At 36.8% G+C, this 21,172-nt stretch overlaps 4 protein-coding genes across 5 annotated transcripts; 2 read left to right on the top strand and 2 right to left on the bottom strand.

Annotated features, from left to right (window-relative positions):
- Nucleotides 1-1,492: 1,492 nt before the first annotated feature.
- On the top strand, nt 1,493-4,177 carry LOC143542489 (polyadenylation and cleavage factor homolog 4-like). The gene is made up of 6 exons (XM_077035060.1): nt 1,493-1,741; nt 2,365-2,466; nt 2,538-2,723; nt 2,808-3,152; nt 3,260-3,658; nt 3,729-4,177. Exons 1-6 carry the CDS (start codon nt 1,493-1,495, stop codon nt 4,158-4,160), a joined length of 1,713 nt encoding a protein of 570 aa, XP_076891175.1. The 3' UTR covers nt 4,161-4,177.
- A 2,033-nt stretch (nt 4,178-6,210) lies between these two features.
- Nucleotides 6,211-7,829, bottom strand: LOC143542487 (magnesium transporter MRS2-3-like). The gene is made up of 6 exons (XM_077035059.1): nt 7,450-7,829; nt 7,232-7,351; nt 7,023-7,151; nt 6,818-6,945; nt 6,590-6,737; nt 6,211-6,513 (listed from the first exon to the last, which is right to left on the bottom strand). Exons 1-6 carry the CDS (start codon nt 7,816-7,818, stop codon nt 6,211-6,213), a joined length of 1,197 nt encoding a protein of 398 aa, XP_076891174.1. The 5' UTR covers nt 7,819-7,829.
- A 3,106-nt stretch (nt 7,830-10,935) lies between these two features.
- LOC143542493 (coatomer subunit beta-1-like) lies at nt 10,936-15,471 on the top strand. Of its 2 annotated transcripts, none has more exons than XM_077035066.1 (5): nt 10,936-11,072; nt 11,751-13,801; nt 14,348-14,857; nt 14,933-15,018; nt 15,096-15,471. In XM_077035066.1, the coding sequence occupies exons 2-5, from the start codon at nt 11,756-11,758 to the stop codon at nt 15,298-15,300; spliced, it is 2,847 nt and encodes a 948-aa protein (XP_076891181.1). In that variant the 5' UTR covers nt 10,936-11,072; nt 11,751-11,755; the 3' UTR covers nt 15,301-15,471. The 2 variants fall into 2 exon arrangements, with proteins under 2 accessions (XP_076891181.1, XP_076891182.1); XM_077035067.1 differs by having other exon boundaries at nt 10,938-11,072; nt 11,754-13,801.
- Nucleotides 15,472-17,635: 2,164 nt separating this feature from the next.
- On the bottom strand, nt 17,636-20,567 carry LOC143542486 (non-canonical heme oxygenase HOZ, chloroplastic-like). Its single transcript, XM_077035058.1, has 8 exons — nt 20,316-20,567; nt 20,031-20,192; nt 19,837-19,939; nt 18,691-18,770; nt 18,535-18,612; nt 18,345-18,436; nt 18,040-18,277; nt 17,636-17,959 (listed from the first exon to the last, which is right to left on the bottom strand). Exons 1-8 carry the CDS (start codon nt 20,565-20,567, stop codon nt 17,831-17,833), a joined length of 1,134 nt encoding a protein of 377 aa, XP_076891173.1. The 3' UTR covers nt 17,636-17,830.
- Nucleotides 20,568-21,172: the final 605 nt, after the last annotated feature.

Genomic DNA, 21,172 nt, shown 5'->3' with positions numbered 1-21,172 from the left:
TTCTTTCTAGGATCCTTTTAATTCCCCGATTCGAGACTTCTACTTGCCACTGGTCTGAGGGTGATATGGTGTTGCCAGTCGGTGGTGAACCCCATATTGTGCTAAGACTTTGTCCATCAGAGCGTTACAGAAGTGGGTACCTCTGTCGCTGATTAGGGCTTTCGGAGTACCGAATCGTGAAAATAACTTTTTCAGAAATCGTACAACTACTCGAGCATCGTTAGTGGGAAGAGCTTGGGCTTCTACCCATTTAGACACGTAGTCGACTGCTACAATGATGTACTTATTTCCGAATGAGTTAGGAAATGGGCCCATGAAATCTATTCCCCATACATCAAAGACCTCACAAAATTGAATGCCTTTTGGAGCCATCTCATTTTTGGCTGAGATGTTTCCTGCTCTTTGACAAGCATCGCATGCTTGGATCAAAGCATGTGTGTCTTTATATATGGTGGGCCAGAAAAATCCTGCATCAAACACTTTTCTGACCGTAGTGGCGGTACCGTGGTGCCCACCAGTAGGTCCTTCATGACAGTGTTTGAGAATATCTAAGGCTTCCTTGCCTGATACACACCTATGAACAACCTGACTTGCCCCTATCCTAAACAAGTAAGGGTCTTCCCAGAAGTAGAACTTAAGGTCGGAGAAAAATTTGTTCCGTTGTTGATGAGTTAGCCCTTTTTTTAGGATTCTACAAGCCAGATAGTTTGCGAAGTCGGCAAACCAAGGACTTTCGTCCTTTTCCTGCATGATCGCTTGGATATGCATGAGAACTTCGATAGGCGTGACGATGGATATCTTGAATAATTTTTGGATTTTTCCTGATATCCGAAATACTTTTTAGTTTTATTATTAAATAATAAATACTTTTTTTACAAAAAAATTGAATATCCAATTTAAACACCTAATTGAAACCTAGTTTTAATCCACCACTTGTGCCCTAGTGGTAGGAGATTTGAGTTTTCTATGGGGATCCAAGTTCAATCATTGCTTGTGTCATTTTTAGTGGATTATGGTAATGAATGATCATTTGAGCTACGACATGTGCAAGATTGTCAATTCGAATCCCGAGGTCCCGCCCGGGTTTTCGTTCCACCGTGTGTTACACCAGAGAGTTATGCTCTTGTGGCTCAAGTGGCAGCCAGCGGTATGGTTTACCGGGAGAACGTCAAAGCCAAACTCTAAAGCCAACGTTGGCTGATTAAGACAACATGGTCCGATCATAATAAAACAATAATATTCTTCAAATATAAAGAGTTTGATAGTCTAATCACAAGAAATTCGCGTTTAAAAAAATAAATAAATTTGAAACCTAGTTTTGTAAGGTAATAAAAATTAACAAAAACAAAATTTACAACCTCCAACCCAGGAGCATGTCGGCCTATTTCAACCGCTTTTTTAACCTAACCTAACCGACTGCTTGACTGTTTTGTATTATTCGTAGATAAATTTATTTTGTTCGACAAGGAAAGAGAGGAAGAAACTAGTACGTATGGGGTACCAGCCAACACCGAATATTGTTAGCACCAATCAGAAGTCGGTTCTTGATCGGTTCAAGGTTTTGTTGAACGAAAGATCAGTGGAAGACGTAGATACTATCGAAAAGTTATATGAAGCTGTTTTGTCGGAGGAGTTGGCTATCAATTCCAAGCCCATAATTGATGATCTCACCATAATTGCTGGACATCATAGGGAGCATGCTGAGGGTATTGCCAACGTAATTTGTCATAGAATTGTTCAGGTAATTATTATTGTGTTCCGATATCTTAGGAGTTAAGTTTATACAAGTTTTCAACTCATTGTATTGTGTTAGATGAATGTATCTAAAGAATATTTATATAACGTTTATGTTATCATGGATGTACGTATGTGTTTGAGATATTTAAGATATAAGGTTTATGTTATCATGGATGTATGTGTTTGAGGTATTTCAGAATTAGGGTCTGGTTGCATTGAAGGCGGAAACAAGCAAAGTTATTGCTAAACACGAAAAAGCGTGTTTAGAGAATCAACACACGTTTATCCCTTTCGCTTTCGATACATTTGGTTTCCTAGCCTTGGAGGCTGTGGAGTTTCTGAATAGGGTTCAACGGGTCATGCAGACCCAAAGCTTTGTTTTTAGTAGGGTCGGTTTTGCTATTCAAAAGGGGGGTGCGGCGCAGCTTGTTGCCCGTTTACCTGCCACTTTGTTGTAATCGTTTGAATGCTTTTGTATGTTAACTAACACTTTCAATCATATGTCTTAAGTTTGCAATTTTTTTGGTCAATATAATGTCATCATAACTCTTCAACTTTTGATTCTTGTTATACCTACTTCTATATCAGTTTGTTTGGTTGTATGCTGAAGTTTGTTTGACCAACTAGGTTCCTGTTGAACAAAAACTCCCTTGTTTATATCTTCTGGATAGTATTGTCAAAAATATTGGTAAAGATTACATAAGGCACTTTATTGCTCGTTTGCCTGAGGTTAGTATATTTTATGTACATTTTACACTATACAGTTTCGGACAATGTCATCGTATGAGTTATTCTTCTAGGTCTTTTTTGCGGCATACCACCCAAGTCTACGTCTTTCCATGCGCCATCTTCTTAGTACCTGGTCATCCATGTTCCCGTCATCTGTTCTTGGCAAGATTGAAAGTCAACTGCAGTTTTCCCCTTGTTCAACTTTAACAGATTTTGAATCTCCAAGACCATCTCATGTCAATCCAAAATACTTGGAGGTAATAATCCTTTTCTTCGCCTGTGGATAATAGAGCTTGTTTTGTTGTTTCATTTATGGATATATTTATCTTGAATCATATCAGAATGCAAGAGCAGTTTCAGCTCCAAAGATTATTGATGAATATGACTCTGTGGTCTCTTCACAGTCATTGGGATCAACTCGTCATTCATCACCGTCTCATGGTGTAAGTAATGGATTTGATATTCAGAGACCCCGAGCTCTGATTAATGCATATGGGAGAGATGAAAGGCTTATAACAACAAACCAAAAACTTCAACATGGGATGACATGGCAAAATACCGAAGAAGAGGAACTTGAGTGGGAAACTTTAACAGACCGTGGTCGTGGTACTGATTTGTTTTCATCTAAAATGGCTCAACCACGGTCCATGCCTACAAAGACTCATAGCAGTGCAGCAGTTTCATTGGTTAGTGTATATTTTTCGTCTTCCTTTCTTATGTTGTATGATAAGTTAAGTTTAATAGGCATGCTTCAAACACACAAAAAGAGAAATTAATCTTTGTTTATATGCAGTGTGATCGTGGATTAAAGCGGAGAAGGACTGGATATCAAACCAAGCATTCAGTTTATCATCATCCACAAGAATCATTGAATCTTTCTCATGGTCAAAGGTCAGGTGGCAATCACTTATCTTGGCAGCCCCCACAAATGCCTTGTCACTCATTCCAAAAACAATTTGACCCGTTTAATTTGCCTGCGTCGTTTAGTCAGCAAATTTCAGGACAGAACACCAGGTTCCCACCGCCTTCTCATTTAGTAACTCGACCTCAGAGATTGCATCCCTCTGTAGGACATCCAGTTTCTGGTATGCCTATCCGTGTCCCGGGCCCACCTCCGGTTCCCCAACACCCTTTATCAATCGCTTTCGATACTCCCTTTATTGACCAAGTTCTACACTCGCTCAATAAACAGGTACGTATAATCCATCTTAATCTACTCCACAAGTTGTAAATTTTTCTTAGTTATGTAATTATATGTATAGGATTCAGTTGGGCTCAAGACATGCCACGAGTCAGCAATAGCTGCGTTATATGCTGATCTGCCAAGACAATGCAAAACATGTGGGCTCCGGTTCAAATTGCAACAAGAACATAGTAATCATATGGACTGGCATGTGACCAGGAACCGGGCATCAAAAAACCGTAAGCAAAAACCGTCCCAGAAATGGTTTGCCAATGTTAATGTGTGGCTTAGTAGTGCAGAGGAATTAGCAGTTCCAGTATTTCTTATTCCCGCTGTGGAAAAGAAAGACGATGATGACATGGCTGTTCCTGCTGACGAGGATCAGAGTATTTGTGCACTATGTGGAGAGGCTTTTGATGATTTTTACAGTGATGAAACAGAAGAATGGATGTATAGAGGTGCCGTGTACACAAATGGAGGCACCATAGTTCATGCCAAATGCCGGTCTTAGTCTACTACCTGATGATCTGGGACAGGTATGTACCTCTTTTGCTTTTATTTATTTATAATATCCTTGTTGCTCGTTATGCATCTCCTTTTTCTTGCATTTGTGTTTTAAGTGACTGGTGAGATACAAATAGTTGCATACCTGCATTTGTTTATCCACATTTACTTTATATGTAAATTTTGAAAAGTGATTTTATTTGGCCCGTTAGAGACAAAGTATAACTAGAATCAGCCCGTTAACCTATACATGTAGTAATTGACCCAAAAACTAGGGATGGTAAACGATCCCAAACCCAACCTGATGGGCAAACCCGAAACATTTAGGACGGGTAATAGTGTAAACTACTAATTCACTAATTTATGTTTATATGTTTCTATGCTTTATAATAACTGCACTTTTGTCAAATTTTTTAAGTTATCCAATATCTTCTGGTGACGGGATTTCAAATATTACTTATACAACTTCTTGGGTATGAAGAGAAACCGATGGTGCCTCAGTTGTAACAATTTTAAAGATTTTTAATTTTTTTTTTGTAGGCGTTAACTGAAGAGAGGATGCGTAGTTAGCTGAGCATGTGTGATTCCAGCATTTGTGTCCATTTCTGTAACCAAGAAACGAGTTTCTTCATTTTAATCTTTGTTCTTACATCTGCTTGGATGTATGCAGTGGCAGTCTTGTATAGTTGGATTTCCCTGATGCATCAAAATGCCCCTTCACAGACGACTTTCCAATTTGGTTTCTTCTTTTTTTTTTGTTAGGATTCTTGATTATTAGCCATACCCGTGTGAAAATTATTAAGATTTGAATATATTTTTTCACTAGTTGTGTGCATTTTGTTCTTGTAGGGAGAATAGCATTTCTGATAAAACAAGTTTTGATTTGAATTTAATATGATTGTTACAGCAGTTGACTGTTTTCCCAGCTCAGTTTATGTTTAAAGATTTTTATAGCTTTATAATATGCAATTTTATTAATTTTTTGTTGCATATAATGTATTGTTTATCTGACAACCGTTTGTAATATTTATAGTAAAAGGACATCAATTTCATCACACTTTTGTTTGATTGTTCATTATTTGGAATTTTTTCACTAGGTAAAACCCATTGAAACAGCCACATAGATTTCCTTTACCGCGGCACAGGCTCATATTTTGATTTAATTGGTTTTGACTTAAATAATATACTTATCTTAAATATACAAAAACTCATGAAGAAAATTTTAGTGTTAATGAATACACCATGATGCCGTTCCGGAAGCAATCAAATGGCTCATGACACTTTATGATTAATCAAAGACGATAATTGAACCAAATGTTACTAAGAACAAAGTTCTTTTTAATTAAATTCAACCAAAAACTAATCTCCCTTTTCATTCACAAATAAAACTACTTATAGGAGTCTTCCACAACTTAGAGATAAAACGTAAATAAATGAAAAAAACAAATACTAATGAAAATTCGAACAAATACTAACAATTCAAATAATAATGAAATAATGAATATATCCGCATCACACCAGGTCCTAGTACTAATGATATAATCCCTATAAGAGATGAGTCACGTAGACCAACACAAGGTTATGTTGCAGTAAAATCAACAATAAAAAAATGAAGATAATTTATAAGTCTTATCGAAGTATGAAAAATGAACCACATTTGTACAAGTCCCAAACACAGGTTGTCCTATTGTTGGCATTTCATAAGCAACATAGTTCAATACTGGAATAATAAAACCGTAGCAGCGGAAACATTCAAACAACTTAACAGTAGCATTATCACAGCTGGATTGACCTCAAATGTTGAAGCTTTGTCCGAAATTACTAGCATTTGGTCTATATGTAGTCAGAATTCAAATCCAATATTTCAATGATGATATGTACAAGTAAACAGCTTGACTGTTTAATGGTCTTTGTCAACTTAACAGGCAAAGAAAGCTTCTTTGATATTTATTAGAATAAATAAAGTGCTCACTTTCGATTTCGAAACATTGCCTTTTGGTGGTTGCCAACTCTCACTTTGGATCCATGTTTGAACCTCCATCTTAACTATTAATAAATTACCTTAGAAGCCATTTGTTCTTGTACCAGGTGACAGCAATAACATATAGGAAGATGGCACCAATTGTTCCACCACCAACGGTGAACAAAAACTTATGCATTCCAGCTTCCTTCTCAGCGGGAGTGTCTCCGTTAAACAGTTGAATGTTGATGTTCATCCCAAACGCTCCAGCCATGACTACAAGGGCACCCACTATTAAAGTCATGGTTGACAGCATCACACCCATTTGCAGAAGATGGTTCTGCTTGTCATCCAACATTATGTTGATGTAGTCTTCCGTGTCGTCCACATACTCCCCTAGCTACCAAATCAAATTAATATTTATCAAGTTAATTAACAAGATGTGAAATTAATTAAGTCTATTGAATTATATATACCGTCGATAATTTATTGAATGTGCCATCTATCTGAACAAAGTAGGCTTCCAACAACATCTCCAGTTCCTCAACATCACGGTGTTTGTTGGCGATGCTGCGTGCAATGCTGGTTCGGCCTCTTCCACTTTCCTCATTGCCTTTCATAACTCTTAATAAATAAAGAAAAAAATCAAATTCTCAAACATTAAGTTATACACAAGCTGCTAGGCGAATTGGATATATGCCAACCTATCATCCTGCATTTCTGACTCATCCTCATGATCATCAAGCTTGTTATTGTCAACTAGTTTATCAGTCAGATACATTTGAAACATATCTTCATCATCATCAAGCAAGTGCTCTAGTTCGTCGCGAACCTATATGTTTAAACCAACTAATCAATCACAAACTGCAGCTAGTATGGAGGTCATATGCTTTAAGGCTAGTCACAAACCTTTTGAACGCGTCCTGTAATATCAACCAGTCTACTTTTAATCTGTCGAACACGCTCCAAATTAAGAGTACTAATCTTTGTGGTTAATTTATCCAAAGCTGAATGGGCTTCTTCCACCAATGTCCTTGCCTAGTTGATTTACAATAGATATATAAACATAAAACTAATTTAGAAAGTGCAGTGCATATATATAAAAGCAAGCAAGCAACCTCGTTGCCCAAGGAACCGCAAGCTGCCTCTACGCAGGCCTCAAGTGCAATGAACTCGAATTGAAGAAGTTTCGGTCCATCAAGAGCATGCATTCCCTCTTCACTTATATCCATCCCCTCCTCCTGTTACAAAACCATCTTAACATGAATTTCAATCAAAGTTGAAAACAAATTCTTCAAAGCATTATGATAGTTAATTAAGAGAAAGTAAACTAAACCTGAGGTGCGATTGCATGATGATGACGCAGGATAAGTCGTTGGAGTTGTTGAACGAAAGGAGCAACGGAGGGGTCTTTGGAATTAAGCAAAAGCACCTCGTGTGCAGTGATGATAGCCTTAATGTGCTCCAGGTTGATAACAATGGGTCGGTCTCGGCCAAGCAAGGTAGAGGGATAAGATAAAATAGGGTCCAGGATACGAAGATCACGCGCAGGTAGGCCTGTCCGTCGCATCACAGTGTACTTACCGGCCTCCACCACTTGGCCCTGGCCCGTGGAATCTAGGAGGAGCCATTGCCTCACTCCGGAGGCCTTCTTTCTGAGTCCACCAGCGTTCAGGTTTCGTGCAGGCTCTAATTCTTCCGACATCTGGCTAGCTCCTCATTCGCATATATAGACAGATTCAGTTGTTTATAGGAGTATTATATTTTAAAGCTCTATGATTCTTTCAAAATTATGTATGCACGTATGTATGTATATGTACCTTGAGTGAGTTGTTTTGTTGTAAGTCTATGGTGATATGGTGGTTGGATGAATCAAATCAAAGAAGTGTTAAAGTGTTTTTGATGGAAATCCATTGTCATTTGATAAGTGTTTTATATAAACAAGGAAATGTTAATAACGTAAAATCGCCTAGACGATATATACGAATTCGACATATGCTAACCCAGTAACCCGAACACGACTAATTTAACGCTCAAGCACATACATTGTTAATAAATCAGAGCATGCAATGGGGAAATCACGAAAACTATATATATATATATATTAACCAAAGAAGTGAATTACTGATACCTAGAGATGGAAAAACCGAATTTGAACGTTTGTAATAAAACAGAAAGCGATTAATTAGCAGGGCAGGCTTAATTCTGACGATTTGTAGGGTTAAAAGGACGGTTAATTAAGTTTAAGTGAATCCTCACTTGTCCTCCAACCGGTTAAGCATGAAACTTCTATTATTTGCATTGCAAGGCCTAAATGAAAACCAACACCGATTATAATGTGTATTATTTAATGAATGTTTCAAATACTATAATAGTTGATAAATTATCGACGTTTAGGTGTGACTGTGTGAGGAACCAATCATGTCGTTTAATTTAGATGCTTGTGAAATGTGCATCAAGGCATGTAACTTTGGGGATATAAGTATTAATTTTCAGGTTAAATATTTCATACACAACCACACATACAAATGTAACACACTATGTTCGTCAAGCAAATAAAAAGGTATTGTGTAACATAAACAAAGATCACTTTATATCGAGGCTAGAAATCATAGAAGATTCAAAAAAGTGACGTTCATACATTTTCATTTCATAGATACAAATGGTGTTAGACTTAAAATAATAGAGAATGAATTTAGTGGCTGATTCAGACATAAATCTCAAGGGTAACGTTTAATTTTTTTTACCGTATTTCATACAATATAAATGAAACAAAAGTAAAAACACGATTCTAGATATAATTACATACATGGGTGCAAATTTCTTCTCGGTTTTTGAATGTTTGAAATTGAGTCATTACACCATCTTCTTTTATTTTATCAAACGTTTCTCCTTCGAACACACAAACTAAAACATTATTTAAATACTCATTACTCATTTTCTTGCACAAACCCGGATTGGTAAGCTTAATTTTAGAAAATAAGAAACATATTTCAATAGTTATGGTTGCAATCGGTAAAACCAACGCTAATTTCAATATTCGATAAACCAAAGGAAAAGTGGTGTGCTTTCCGCTTTCCACCATTACACGATCAATGTCACACATTTCACCCAATCTTCCTTTCTTCGTATGACCACTTAAAATACATCCTCTTTCTTCATTACTAAAATCATTCGGATACACCTTTGAAAATGTCACTATCTTAGATATGTCAAACTTGGAAAACGAATCTCATAGATTTAAACCGGACAACAAACTAGTTGAGACCACATTGAATCTATTTCTAAGTTCTTGAATTTGCATATTCAAAACCGTATTAAAAACTTCAACATCAAAATGATGATTTTGTTGAGCCTGTTTCCGTTTGATGTTTCTCGTTTAAACAAAAGAAAAAAAAGGTTAATGGTTTTTATTTGCTTTGGGCTATAAACTTTGTTTAGGCTTTATTTGATTTGAACACTTAAAAAGTGATAACTCTATTGAGCCTATTTATGTTTAATGTTTCTCATTCAAAAAAGAAAAAAGATTAATGAATTTATTTGCTTTGGGCTATCAACTTTGTTTGGGCTTTATTTGATTTGAACTTTTAAATTGTTGGAGGTTTAAACCAATAGGGGTAACATAATATTTTTTCAGGGATAACAAAATACGAACCGACCTAAAATGAATGTAATTTACACTCTCGACGAAACTCTGCTACCCTTAACTATACTATACATCCGCCACTAGACTGAAATGACAATAAATAAAAACCAAGATATTAAAACCGAGAAAAAAATAGTTTAAAGACTGAACCCATCAAATCAGAAGAAAATAACCTTAGATACCCTGTAAAATTAGTGCATCTTAATTTAAAGCTTGTGAAGCAAAATCTCATATGGATTTTGAGGGTTATTTGTCTAACTACTAATATCGCAATTCAGAGAAGGCGAATCCTTGGACACTCGCAACAAAAATGAGTCGTTTTGATATAATGTTTGTCATTATTAGTGTTGTGGTTAGTGTTGAATTTTTAATGTTCATTTTATTTGTTAAAATTTCTAGAGATATATACTTCTTTCCTCATTTCAAATTCAAAGTTTGTGAATCATCAGCTACAAATAGTAATTTAAAGAAAATTTTTGGGACCGGTTGTTTTAGTAGTATTTATGGATGGAAACAGGTTTTCTTTATTGTATACGATTTTAATAAAAAGAGCGTCTCATTTTAGACTTGCGCTATATCAAAGCTTAAAAAATGTATGTAAATAATTCAAATATGGCAATTATATCGGGCAGAGACGCCTCAATTTACATACCGATCCAGATAGTGTGTACACACCATATTATGGTCTTTTTTGTCAGCATTTGATGATAAAAATATGCTTAAAACTATAAAGACAAAGAAACACGTATACATGTTGTGAAAGACTTGTAAACTTTATAGTCTCTATGATTTTGAAAAAAGTACATTTTTGTGGACGACTATCTCAAATATAATCAACATAATTTGGGCTTAATGATAACGAATGAAAGAAGAATTTCATAGTTAAGTATTCTCAGATGGAAGCGGTATCAACATGTCTAATCTCTATGGTAGTCTCCATCTAGACAACAAAAAGTCAAATTCGTGAGCTCCTTATTGATAAAGCGGAATAGTACACGAAAAAATCTAAACCCAAATTATAATTATCCGAAATTCCAAACCCGAAATATCAACAAGTAAAATAAAAATTGAATATCCTAATAAATATGTTACCAAACTTATTAAAAAAAAAATAAATACTATTATGATATAATAAAGGGGTGTGGTGTATAGTTTATTTAGGAGTAATAATAATAATATTGAGGCTGCCGACGACGAGACGAGATCCGATCTTTCTCTCCTTCTTCTTCCTTGCTATCAGTGGATCGATCTACTACTACTACTACTACTACTACTACCACTCCGATTTTCTCCATCAGATCTCAATCCTTAAGGTATATCCCTCTTCTCAAACCCTAGCTTAATTAATTTCATTTGCTATTTTAGCTTATTAGGCTTCCTACACCAAATTATGTTTTCAGATCTGATATTATTCCACTGTGACACTTGATCCGTCCAATTGGATGTGTTAATAGTGTTTGTTACATTGCTTATGAATCTGGAATTTTCATTTTTAGGTTATTATGTATGCATCTCTAATGTTAGCTTTTGGTTTCTAAATTAAGCATCCATTGCTTTTGACATGTCACACTAGTTATTGGGATATCTTAAATTTATCCAATTAATCATCTGATGCTTCCGATTTCTCAATAGGTCATTTTCGGTATCTTTGCACTAACTTATGTTTTAAGATCGGATGTTGATCTTGTTAACATTTGTATCCTGTGATCTGTCTACTTGGATGTGTTATTGACTATCCCCTATATGTTGTTACCCTGCAATGAATCTGGAGTTTTAATTTCTATTTTGCCTAACCAGCTGGAACAAACATACACACACCTGTAATGTTAGCTATTGATCCATCTTTGTTTTTCTTAATCTTATGCTTTGGACATGTCACACTAATTACGATATCTGAAATATGATCTTGTGTTTTTGTTTGGAATATTTTTAATTAAATTAAATGATGATGATTTGGATCTAACTTAACTTGAGTTAGTGATTTGTTTCAGAAGGGATGGAGAAAACGTGCTCTCTACTTGTCCACTTTGACAAAGGGACCCCTGCGCTCGCCAATGAGATCAAGGAAGCTCTTGAAGGCCATGACGATGCTGCAAAGGTTGATGCCATGAAAAAAGCAGTTATGCTTTTGCTCAATGGTGAAACGCTGCCACAGCTTTTTATCACAATTGTCCGTTATGTCCTCCCGTCAGAGGATCACACTGTTCAGAAGCTACTGCTTCTTTATCTAGAAATCATTGAAAAAACGGACTCGAGGGGAAAGATCTTGCCTGAAATGATCTTAATCTGCCAGAATTTGAGAAACAATCTCCAACATCCGAATGAATACATTCGTGGTGTCACTTTGAGGTTTCTTTGTCGTTTGAATGAGACAGAGATTATTGAGCCCTTGATTCCGTCTATACTGGCTAATCTTGAACACCGACATCCATATATAAGAAGGAACGCAATTCTTGCTGTAATGGCAATTTACAAGCTTCCACAAGGTGACCAGCTTCTAGTTGATGCCCCAGAGATGATTGAGAAAGTTCTTTCGACAGAAGCAGATCAATCAGCCAAAAGAAATGCTTTTCTCATGCTTTTCACATGTGCACAGGAACGAGCTGTCAATTACCTTTTGACCCATGTTGACCGAGTGGCTGAATGGGGAGAACTGCTGCAAATGGTTGTGTTGGACTTGATTCGTAAAGTTTGTAGAGCGAACAAAGGGGAAAAGGGGAAGTATATAAAGATTATTATATCACTGTTAAATGTTCCTTCTGCTGCTGTTATTTATGAATGTGCTGGTACACTTGTGTCATTATCATCTGCTCCTACCGCTATTAGGGCTGCAGCCAATACCTATTGCCAGCTACTGCTCTCTCAAAGTGACAATAATGTGAAACTTATTGTTCTTGATCGTTTAAATGAACTCAAAGTTTCTCACAGGGAGATTATTGTTGATATGATAATGGATGTACTTAGGGCTCTTTCAAGCCCTAATCATGATATCAGAAGAAAAACCCTCGATATTGTTCTTGATTTAATCACTCCAAGAAACATCAATGAAGTTGTTCTTACTTTGAAGAAAGAAGTTGTAAAAACTCAAAGCGGAGAATTAGAAAAAGATGGCGAGTATCGCCAAATGCTCATTCAAGCAATACATTCATGTGCTATTAAGTTCCCTGAAGTTGCAAGCACAGTTGTGCATTTGTTAATGGATTTCTTGGGTGATAGTAATGTTGCTTCTGCAATGGATGTAGCTGTTTTTGTGAGGGAGATAATTGAAACAAACCCAAAGCTGAGGGTTTCAATTATAACAAGGTTATTAGACACCTTTTATCAAATTCGATCTGCACGTGTTTGTTCTTGTGCTCTTTGGATCATTAGCGAGTACTGTCTTTCATTGTCAGAAGTTGAAAGTGGGATTTCAACCATAAAACAGTGTCTTGGAGACTTACCATTTTACACGGCTTCAGAAGAAGGGGACACTAAAGATTCTTCAAAGAAATCTCAACAAGTTAACTCCATTACCGTGTCATCAAAAAGACCAGCTATTCTTGCTGATGGCACTTATGCAACTCAGAGTGCAGCTTCTGAGACTGCCTTTTCACCTCCTACTGTGGTCAACACAACTTCGGCTTCAGGGAACTTGAGATCTCTGCTTCTAACCGGTGATTTCTTCCTTGGGGCCGTTGTAGCCTGCACATTGACAAAGCTTGTGTTGCGATTAACAGAGGTACAGCCATCAAAGAGTGAAGTTAACAAAGCATCCACTCAAGTTTTACTGATTATTGTTTCGATGCTACAACTTGGGAAATCCTCATTTCTTCCACATCCGATTGATAATGACTCCAATGACCGAATTGTCCTTTGCGTAAGACTGCTGTGTAATCCAAGTGAAGAAATCAAGAAAATATGGCTGCAGTCTTGCCGTGAAAGTTTTGTTCAAATGCTTGCTGATAAACAACTGAGGGAAACCGAAGAACTAAAAGCAAAAGCTCAGGTCTCATATGCACAACCTGATGATCTCATTGACTTCTACCATTTGAAGAGCAGGAAGGTACGGTTATTCGTTGTTTTATTTTTGTTGTTCTGTGACAGTTGTGTTTTAGATATAATCACTTTTAGCAATTAGTATTCACATTTTGATATTTGTCGTAAAATTTTCTTTTTGAAGTAAACTTGGAGTAATATTTCCTTCACCAAGACTTTTTATTTTCACAAGAGTGATAAAATTCCCATGCTTAATTATGAGATATAACCAAATTGACCAAAATCTTATATGCTTTGTCACTATATTTGACCAAATATTTGTGATTTATTATTATTCTTAGTTCTTATGACGTTCTCGCGCATAAGTATAACTTATTTCATTCGTATTTGAATTATTTGGGAATGTAAAAGTCCCTTCATTTACATGGTGTTGGCACTCACTTGCCACTAGTTTGGTACTTCCAGTTTAACCATGATTATGGAAGTCATTTACTAATTTACTGATTTACTATGCTGTCAATTACTGAAGTCATGATGTTTATTCACTAACACAAGTGTTGTAAATTGTAAGTGCAAATGAACGTGTGAGATTACTAATTGATGTTTTATGTAGGGCATGAGCCAACTGGAGTTGGAGGATGAAGTTCAAGACGATCTTAAACGGGCAACTGGGGAATTTATCAAGGAAGGAGACGCTGCAAATAAACTGAACCGCATTCTTCAACTAACTGGATTTAGTGATCCAGTGTATGCTGAAGCTTATGTCACGGTTAATCACTATGATATTGTGCTTGATGTAACTGTTATTAACAGAACCAAAGAAACTCTCCAGAATCTGTGTTTGGAGTTGGCGACAATGGGTGACCTTAAGCTTGTAGAACGTCCACAAAACTACACTCTTGCCCCTGAGTCAAGCAAGCAGATAAAAGCAAACATCAAAGTGTCGTCAACTGAGACGGGGGTCATTTTTGGAAACATTGTATATGAAACTTCCAATGTCATGGAGCGCACTGTTATTGTCTTGAATGATATTCATATTGACATTATGGATTATATATCTCCAGCTGTCTGTAGTGATGCAGCTTTCAGAACGATGTGGGCGGAGTTTGAGTGGGAGAATAAGGTAATATAATACTCACAGTTTAATAATTAATGTGCCTGGCTTGGGTTCTCACTAACTGATTAATTCCACCACCAGGTTGCTGTGAACACTGTCATTCAGGACGAGAAAGAATTCTTGGAGCACATCATGAAATCCACCAACATGAAGTGCCTCACTGCACCGTAAGTCATCATTACTTTGTATGAATATATGTGTGATTTAAAGAAACGAAGAATAATAATTTGAATATTTGGGGTAGGTCTGCACTGGAAGGCGATTGTGGGTTCCTGGCTGCCAACTTATACGCAAAGAGCGTCTTTGGGGAGGATGCGTTGGTGAATTTGAGCGTTGAGAAGCAAGGAGATGGTAAGCTGAGTGGGTACATCAGAATTAGGAGTAAAACGCAGGGGATTGCCCTAAGTTTGGGCGATAAAATCACTCTCAAGCAGAAGGGAGGCGCCTAAATCAAATTGTGTTTTTATTTTTTTTCTTACAATCTTGTTGTTGAGGTTTGGATAGAAGACGGATAATGGTATATTTTTGTTTGTGTTTAATTACTAGAATTTTATGATGCTACTGTTTGAAGTGAATTGCCAATGCATAATAATCTATGATTCCCTTATGGGTGGAGCTGGGTCAATTAGTTATTCAAAACCAAAATACTTTTGCAATGTCTTTATCAAGTATTCATACACGTGCTTTATTCTATCGATAATCAAAACTACATAACACGTCTACAAGTCACACTTGTAGTTTTTGAATGTATGCAATCTGCAGAGCCTATGAAGATGTCTCTTACTGTGTAAACCTCCAAGATCAAAGATAATGTATATGATACCAAAGCAATTGTGTGGTAAAATTATCCAGGAGCACGCGCTCCCTGTACTTCTAGCATGACCATACTTGCCACCCTTCTTTTAACGGATCACAGAGAAAACGTCATGTTCCTTAAAGCACCATATGGTATGATTTGTTTTTTGATACCTGCAATTGAAGCCTGTCTGAGATTTGTGATATGTTTACCATTAACTGTTATATGTTTATATCTTCTGTTTTAAAAATGTTTTAAAACCAACATACAAATCCCAACATATTTATTTTGGACTCTTTTAACATACATTTAATTCAAATCTTTATCAACATAATATCTTAGCCTTTATTGAAGTTGTGGAAAGTTTGCCAAATTCCTCAAACGTATGATTGTGATCCTAGTATCCTACACATAAGCTAAGAAACTTTAAACGCGACTATGTAATTTGTTACATGGTCGCGCGGTGTAATAAAAACTGAGAAGCTTGACGTTTTAAACATGCAAAGCTATTGTTAGAATTGGTTGTCACAAGTGAATGACACCTTAAAATAAAATTGAGTAATGGAAGTTGCTTTATTGGTTAAACTTATAATGTTTATATTATCAAATTATTAGAAAGATTGATCGATTGATTGAAGAAAATCCCCAAGAATGGTGCCATCACTTATTATATCTTATAGACACGTCCAGATTTTTTATATCTTTATAAATCATGTATCCTGTATTGGAAGGTTGCATCACATTCAACAAGAAAAGTCATAACACCTTTATACTTCAATCAACCAAATACAAATCAATTTAATGTGAAAGAAAGAAAGAGATACACTTGTAGTAGGCAACAAACAAACCAAAACTAGTTAAGGTTAATATGGATGATTTTTTCATGTGATTGTGGACATTGAAATACTTGGCACCAAATCTTCAGGGTTTTAGCGTTGACATATACTCCGTATGGGCACGATATACAAAATTAAGTCGTTCCATCAAGAGTGTTTCAATTACTTGATAATATTTAGACGTGAAGGGGTAAACAGTTCCTAGGTTTCGTTTTAAAAGGCGACCGACGTTAACAGGGTCTAAGAAGCACACCTAGGAGCTAAGAGCTTGACCTTAAACAGCATTAGGAGATATTTGATTCCATAATATAATAATACAATTTAGAGTAAGCAACCACTCCGTCCCTATTGTTTGATCACTTTTGCCATTTCTGTCCAAAAAGATTTTTTTTTTTGCCATTTTCATCCTTGTGGTTTCTAAAACTTGTCATTTCCATCTAATTCGTTAATCCCATCCAACTTTTTCGTAAAGTCATGCGTATTTAGGTCTTTTTATTATAGGTGTAAGTCTTTTAAGGTGATTGTACAAGTTATTTAACCCATCTCTAATTGAGTTCATCATTTCTGGGCAAGCAATCATCATTTCCCGGCACCACCACAGCCGGCCATCTTCCCTCTCTCTAGATCTCCTCTGGTCAATGAACCAAATCTTATTTCAGTTTTATGTTTCAGACGATGGTGATGTTGGGCTCAAATATTTCAATCAACCATCGCCGCTTCAAGAATCTCTAAATCACTGTTCAATTCCTGATATGACGACTATTTCAGAGTGTACAGAGGATCATCTTGGGGTTCGTGGAGAGGCGAAGGGTGTGTCGGTGTTACCGTCTTTGGCGATGCTACGAGTTGTAGCGACTGTTGATGCTTAATGAGGGTTGCAAGGAGAAGAAAGGGGTGGGTGTTCGGTGGTGAAGGAGAGGAAGAGATGGATGCGGCAGTGGGGGTAAAACATAAATGTAAAATGACCAATATACCCTTCACTTAACGGAACAAAACTAACGGGATTAGTAATTTGGACGGAAATGGCCAGTTTTAATAAACACAATGACGGAAATGTAAAAATAAAAAACTTTTTGGACAGAAATAACAAAAATGACCAAACCACAAGGACGGGAATGGCTGTTTACTCTACAATTTAACTAAGAGCTTGTTTTTGTGAAGCATGGCAGTTAAGTTAGTTTATGACTTGAAAAACCGCAATATATCTGAAACTGGATATAAACGTTTCTAATTTGACAATTAGAAAATCATTCAGTGACGATCTTCTCCATTAGTCATTACTATTCCTTGACTTTATTTACTCTCTTACAACCACTGTAAGTAAGTAAAACAAACCAACCTCAAGAGTCAAAACTTGAGTTCCAGTTTCAATCCACCACCTCTACCTCTGTGAATCACGTTCCACAGTGCTGTTTTCGCTTCCTCAAGAGTCTCAACTCCATGCCCTTCTTCGAATGCTAGCCTCTGTATGTTAAACTGCCAAACACATACCTACCTGTTAACATCTTATACCTAACAGAAAGGAAAAAGAAGCAGGCAAGTGTTTGATTGCTTACCTGTGCACCTTGACGAACACGTACATCTGTCCCCTTGCTGTCTATTGATATGAGCGCTGCATCATCCACCTCTGTTTCCAACGACAGCAAATCCTTTAGGGGCTTCGAGAATAGTGCATTCAGCTCCTTGAGGTTATGCTCCCCTCCATCAACAGCTATCTTGTCAGGCCGAAGATCCTCGTATTCCTTTACATTGACCCAAGCAACCGTCCCGAATCCTCCAATGAAATATATATCACTGCCAGTTCAAACAAACACATTTATATTCTGCTCCTGAATCTCAAAGGGAAAATGTAAGTAACAACCTTATATTCTGCATTCTGAAGTAGTAAAAGTCCCCCCATTGCTGTGAAGGCCCTTGCTGATGTTTTGCAATATACTGCTTATGAGCCCATTCCTATACATATTATTTTATTTATTTTTTGTTAAAATTTAAATCAATACTACAGCAGAATACATAATTAATAATACAAAGGGATGATGAATTAAACCTACCTGCTGATCTTCGGGAAGAGGATAAACATCACCAAAAATAGTAACCCTTGCATTTGATAAGCCACTCCATCCAGGTATCTATTAACAAAACAAAGTCAATCATATATGCAGGCAGCTCTCTTAAAGATCAATTCATGTGTGCAGTGTGCTACTAACCTGTACCACCAGTGTACACCTTGGATCAGCTAACAAGTTCCTTGTGTGTATGGCCAATGGAGAAAAAGAAAATATCGGATCTGCACACAAGTAGTGTTCAATCAGACATATATAGTAGAGGTGCGCATGGTCGGTTTAGGCCCAAAACCATAACCATAACCAGTGGCGGGCATACAATATTGGCAGGGTGCCACCCCTCAACTTTTCGGACGAAGAGGGATTTTTTTTTCACGTTTGATGTATCATGTTACCCCTGATATTATATTACGTTAAAACATTTTAAAAGCCCAAAACTACACCTTTCAAAGTTTTATTAAAAGCCCAAGATGATTACAAGTCTACTATTTAATTAAAACTTAGAAGCCAACTTAAATAAAAACCCAAGTCCAATTATTATCATTGATGTGGGTTTTAAATGGGCCTAGAAAATTTAACCCAAACGGGTTAACCGGGTGCGGGGACGCGTAACGTGAAACCGAGCACAAGACGTGCAAAACGTGTTACAAGGGCCGGTACGCGCAAAATGGGTAACCCAGCGCAGGTACACGCGTAATGCAAAACCAGGCCCAGGATGCAGGGAACGCGTAACCGGGCGCCTGTGCGAGTGAGGCGTGTAACCGGGCCCTGGTATGCGTGAAACGCGAAACCGGGCACCCATACTCGCTTAATGGGTAAGAAACTTCTTTTCTTAATGCATGTTTAAGAGATATAAAGTACTACCCATGAAATTTTTCTTAAGGTTATAGCAGGCCGCTTATGGGTTGGTTAACAGTGAATTTGGGCCTAGATAAAAATAGCTCAAACAATACAGATGGGCATTATTTGGGATTGAATATTTTTGTTGACCATAGAAGAAATTGTCATTACACATTTGTATATATATTAGTATATTACATAGCATCAATAAGAATACATATAATCTATTATATTAAAAAAAAAATACATACAATTGGTTTGATTTGATTTTGGTGGGTATGGAAACCTTGTTAACCATAACCAACCAACTATTGTTCGTTTTCAGAAAATCTCAACCGTCGGTTCAGATATATCGGTTTATTTGGTTATGGGTCGGTTAATACGGTTTTATGCACATCCCTAACATACAATATCATTCGGTCAAAATAAGAGGAAATTGAATGAACTTACGGCCCATTGCATCTGGTGCAAAGTCTACAAGGGAACCAAACGGGTAGCCCTCACGGCGATGGTGCATCCGAGACATAACGGTGCACAAGTGAGCAAACCTGGCCTTGAATTTGAAAAAATAAACACAGTTTGTAATTAAAGGTAGAATTATTGAGTTGTAGTTGAATTGAGGTGAATTAGGATTAGGTAGATACCTGTTCCATGAGATTGCGAACTGCCAAGGCGGGTCTAGGTAAGTCATGAACAGAGGTGGCACTCTGGACACCACCGGAAATGGGAGTCCTGAAGAGGCCAGCCCTAGTCCCACTCCCACCGCTAGTCGTCATATCTGGTGGTGTGGTTTTTAGGTCGTTCTCCTTCTTTAACAAATAAATACATAAGACAAAAGTAACTTAATATTATTATTGGATTGGATTGGATTGGATGTTGAAAGTTAAATCAATTGAGTGGTTATGAATCTAATTTAAAAAAGATGATACCAGAGGTGGAGGTAGGATGTTGTTGGTTCCAATATCAACATCAACAAGTGGTTTTTCATCGTCTTGGCGGGAAACAGCAGCAGTAATACCTCCTCCTCCTCCACGAGATCCAAATCCTGAAAGATTAGTTCTGGGAAAGCAGCAGAATTTGAGTTTGAGTGAAGAAGCAGAAGCAGAAGCAGAAGCAGAGGAGACGCGGGTGTCTTGAAAGGAGGCTGGGAGAAACACAGCAGACCTTGAAATAGCTTCCATGGAAACTTAACTAAAGAAATTCTTTCTTTCTATATAATAATAATAATAATAATAAAAGGAAATGAAATGAGGGCTACGATGAACGAACGAATACAACACCACTTGACTTGAGGGTTAAGCAGAAAGAAAAGAAAAGAAAAGAAAAGATGTTGAATACGAATCAAGAGAAACTCAAGTATTGGGCTGTGATTTGATTTGGGCCAGCCTTTTCATTTGAAATTGGAACCAAAACAATTAACAAACCTAACATTGGACGGAAATATAGAATACATTGCCCATTTGAAGTTTCCGTTGCCGACTCAAAATCATATGGATTTAATTTCAATGAAGCATGTGGTTTAGTATCTCTCATAATAATTACCAACTATCCCACTCATCACAACATGATATCACACAACAATAGTACACTACTTGTAATTCAAATTTCAAATCACTATTTTTAAGCCACTTACATGGGTGCTCGCGCGATGTTGCGGAAAATACATATCTTGGTAATCATGTAGATTTATGGGTGCTTGTTGTTTTGTTGTAACCGTGAAACCATTTATTGTTATAAGTAAATTCATAGTTCTTATTTTAAACTCAATTTAATATCAAAGTATAAA

The sequence above is a fragment of the Bidens hawaiensis genome, unplaced genomic scaffold (genome assembly GCF_021521415.1).
Source record: "Bidens hawaiensis isolate Kalapana, Puna unplaced genomic scaffold, B.hawaiensis_p1.1 tig00012888_1, whole genome shotgun sequence".
NCBI lineage: Eukaryota > Viridiplantae > Streptophyta > Magnoliopsida > Asterales > Asteraceae > Bidens > Bidens hawaiensis.
This window is presented reverse-complemented; position numbering and strand designations above follow the sequence as displayed.

What these genes read in the sequence shown, in the direction of transcription:
- LOC143542487 (XM_077035059.1), bottom strand. Translation starts at nt 7,818, where the DNA reads ATGTCGGAAGAATTAGAGCCTGCACGAAACCTGAACGCTGGTGGACTC. An exon ending in ATCATGCAATCGCACCTCAG is followed by an intron (nt 7,352 to 7,449) that starts GTTTAGTTTACT and finishes TTGTAACAGGAG; the next exon opens with GAGGGGATGGATATAAGTGA. An exon ending in TCAGAAATGCAGGATGATAG is followed by an intron (nt 6,738 to 6,817) that starts GTTGGCATATAT and finishes TTATTTATTAAG; the next exon opens with AGTTATGAAAGGCAATGAGG.
- LOC143542486 (XM_077035058.1), bottom strand. Translation starts at nt 20,567, where the DNA reads ATGGAAGCTATTTCAAGGTCTGCTGTGTTTCTCCCAGCCTCCTTTCAA. An exon ending in TTCGCAATCTCATGGAACAG is followed by an intron (nt 19,940 to 20,030) that starts GTATCTACCTAA and finishes TTCAAATTCAAG; the next exon opens with GCCAGGTTTGCTCACTTGTG. An exon ending in TGCACCAGATGCAATGGGCC is followed by an intron (nt 18,771 to 19,836) that starts GTAAGTTCATTC and finishes ACTTGTGTGCAG; the next exon opens with ATCCGATATTTTCTTTTTCT.
- LOC143542493 (XM_077035066.1), top strand. Translation starts at nt 11,756, where the DNA reads ATGGAGAAAACGTGCTCTCTACTTGTCCACTTTGACAAAGGGACCCCT. An exon ending in ACCATTTGAAGAGCAGGAAG is followed by an intron (nt 13,802 to 14,347) that starts GTACGGTTATTC and finishes TGTTTTATGTAG; the next exon opens with GGCATGAGCCAACTGGAGTT. An exon ending in AGTTTGAGTGGGAGAATAAG is followed by an intron (nt 14,858 to 14,932) that starts GTAATATAATAC and finishes TTCCACCACCAG; the next exon opens with GTTGCTGTGAACACTGTCAT.
- LOC143542489 (XM_077035060.1), top strand. Translation starts at nt 1,493, where the DNA reads ATGGGGTACCAGCCAACACCGAATATTGTTAGCACCAATCAGAAGTCG. An exon ending in TTATTGCTCGTTTGCCTGAG is followed by an intron (nt 2,467 to 2,537) that starts GTTAGTATATTT and finishes TTATTCTTCTAG; the next exon opens with GTCTTTTTTGCGGCATACCA. An exon ending in GCAGTGCAGCAGTTTCATTG is followed by an intron (nt 3,153 to 3,259) that starts GTTAGTGTATAT and finishes GTTTATATGCAG; the next exon opens with TGTGATCGTGGATTAAAGCG.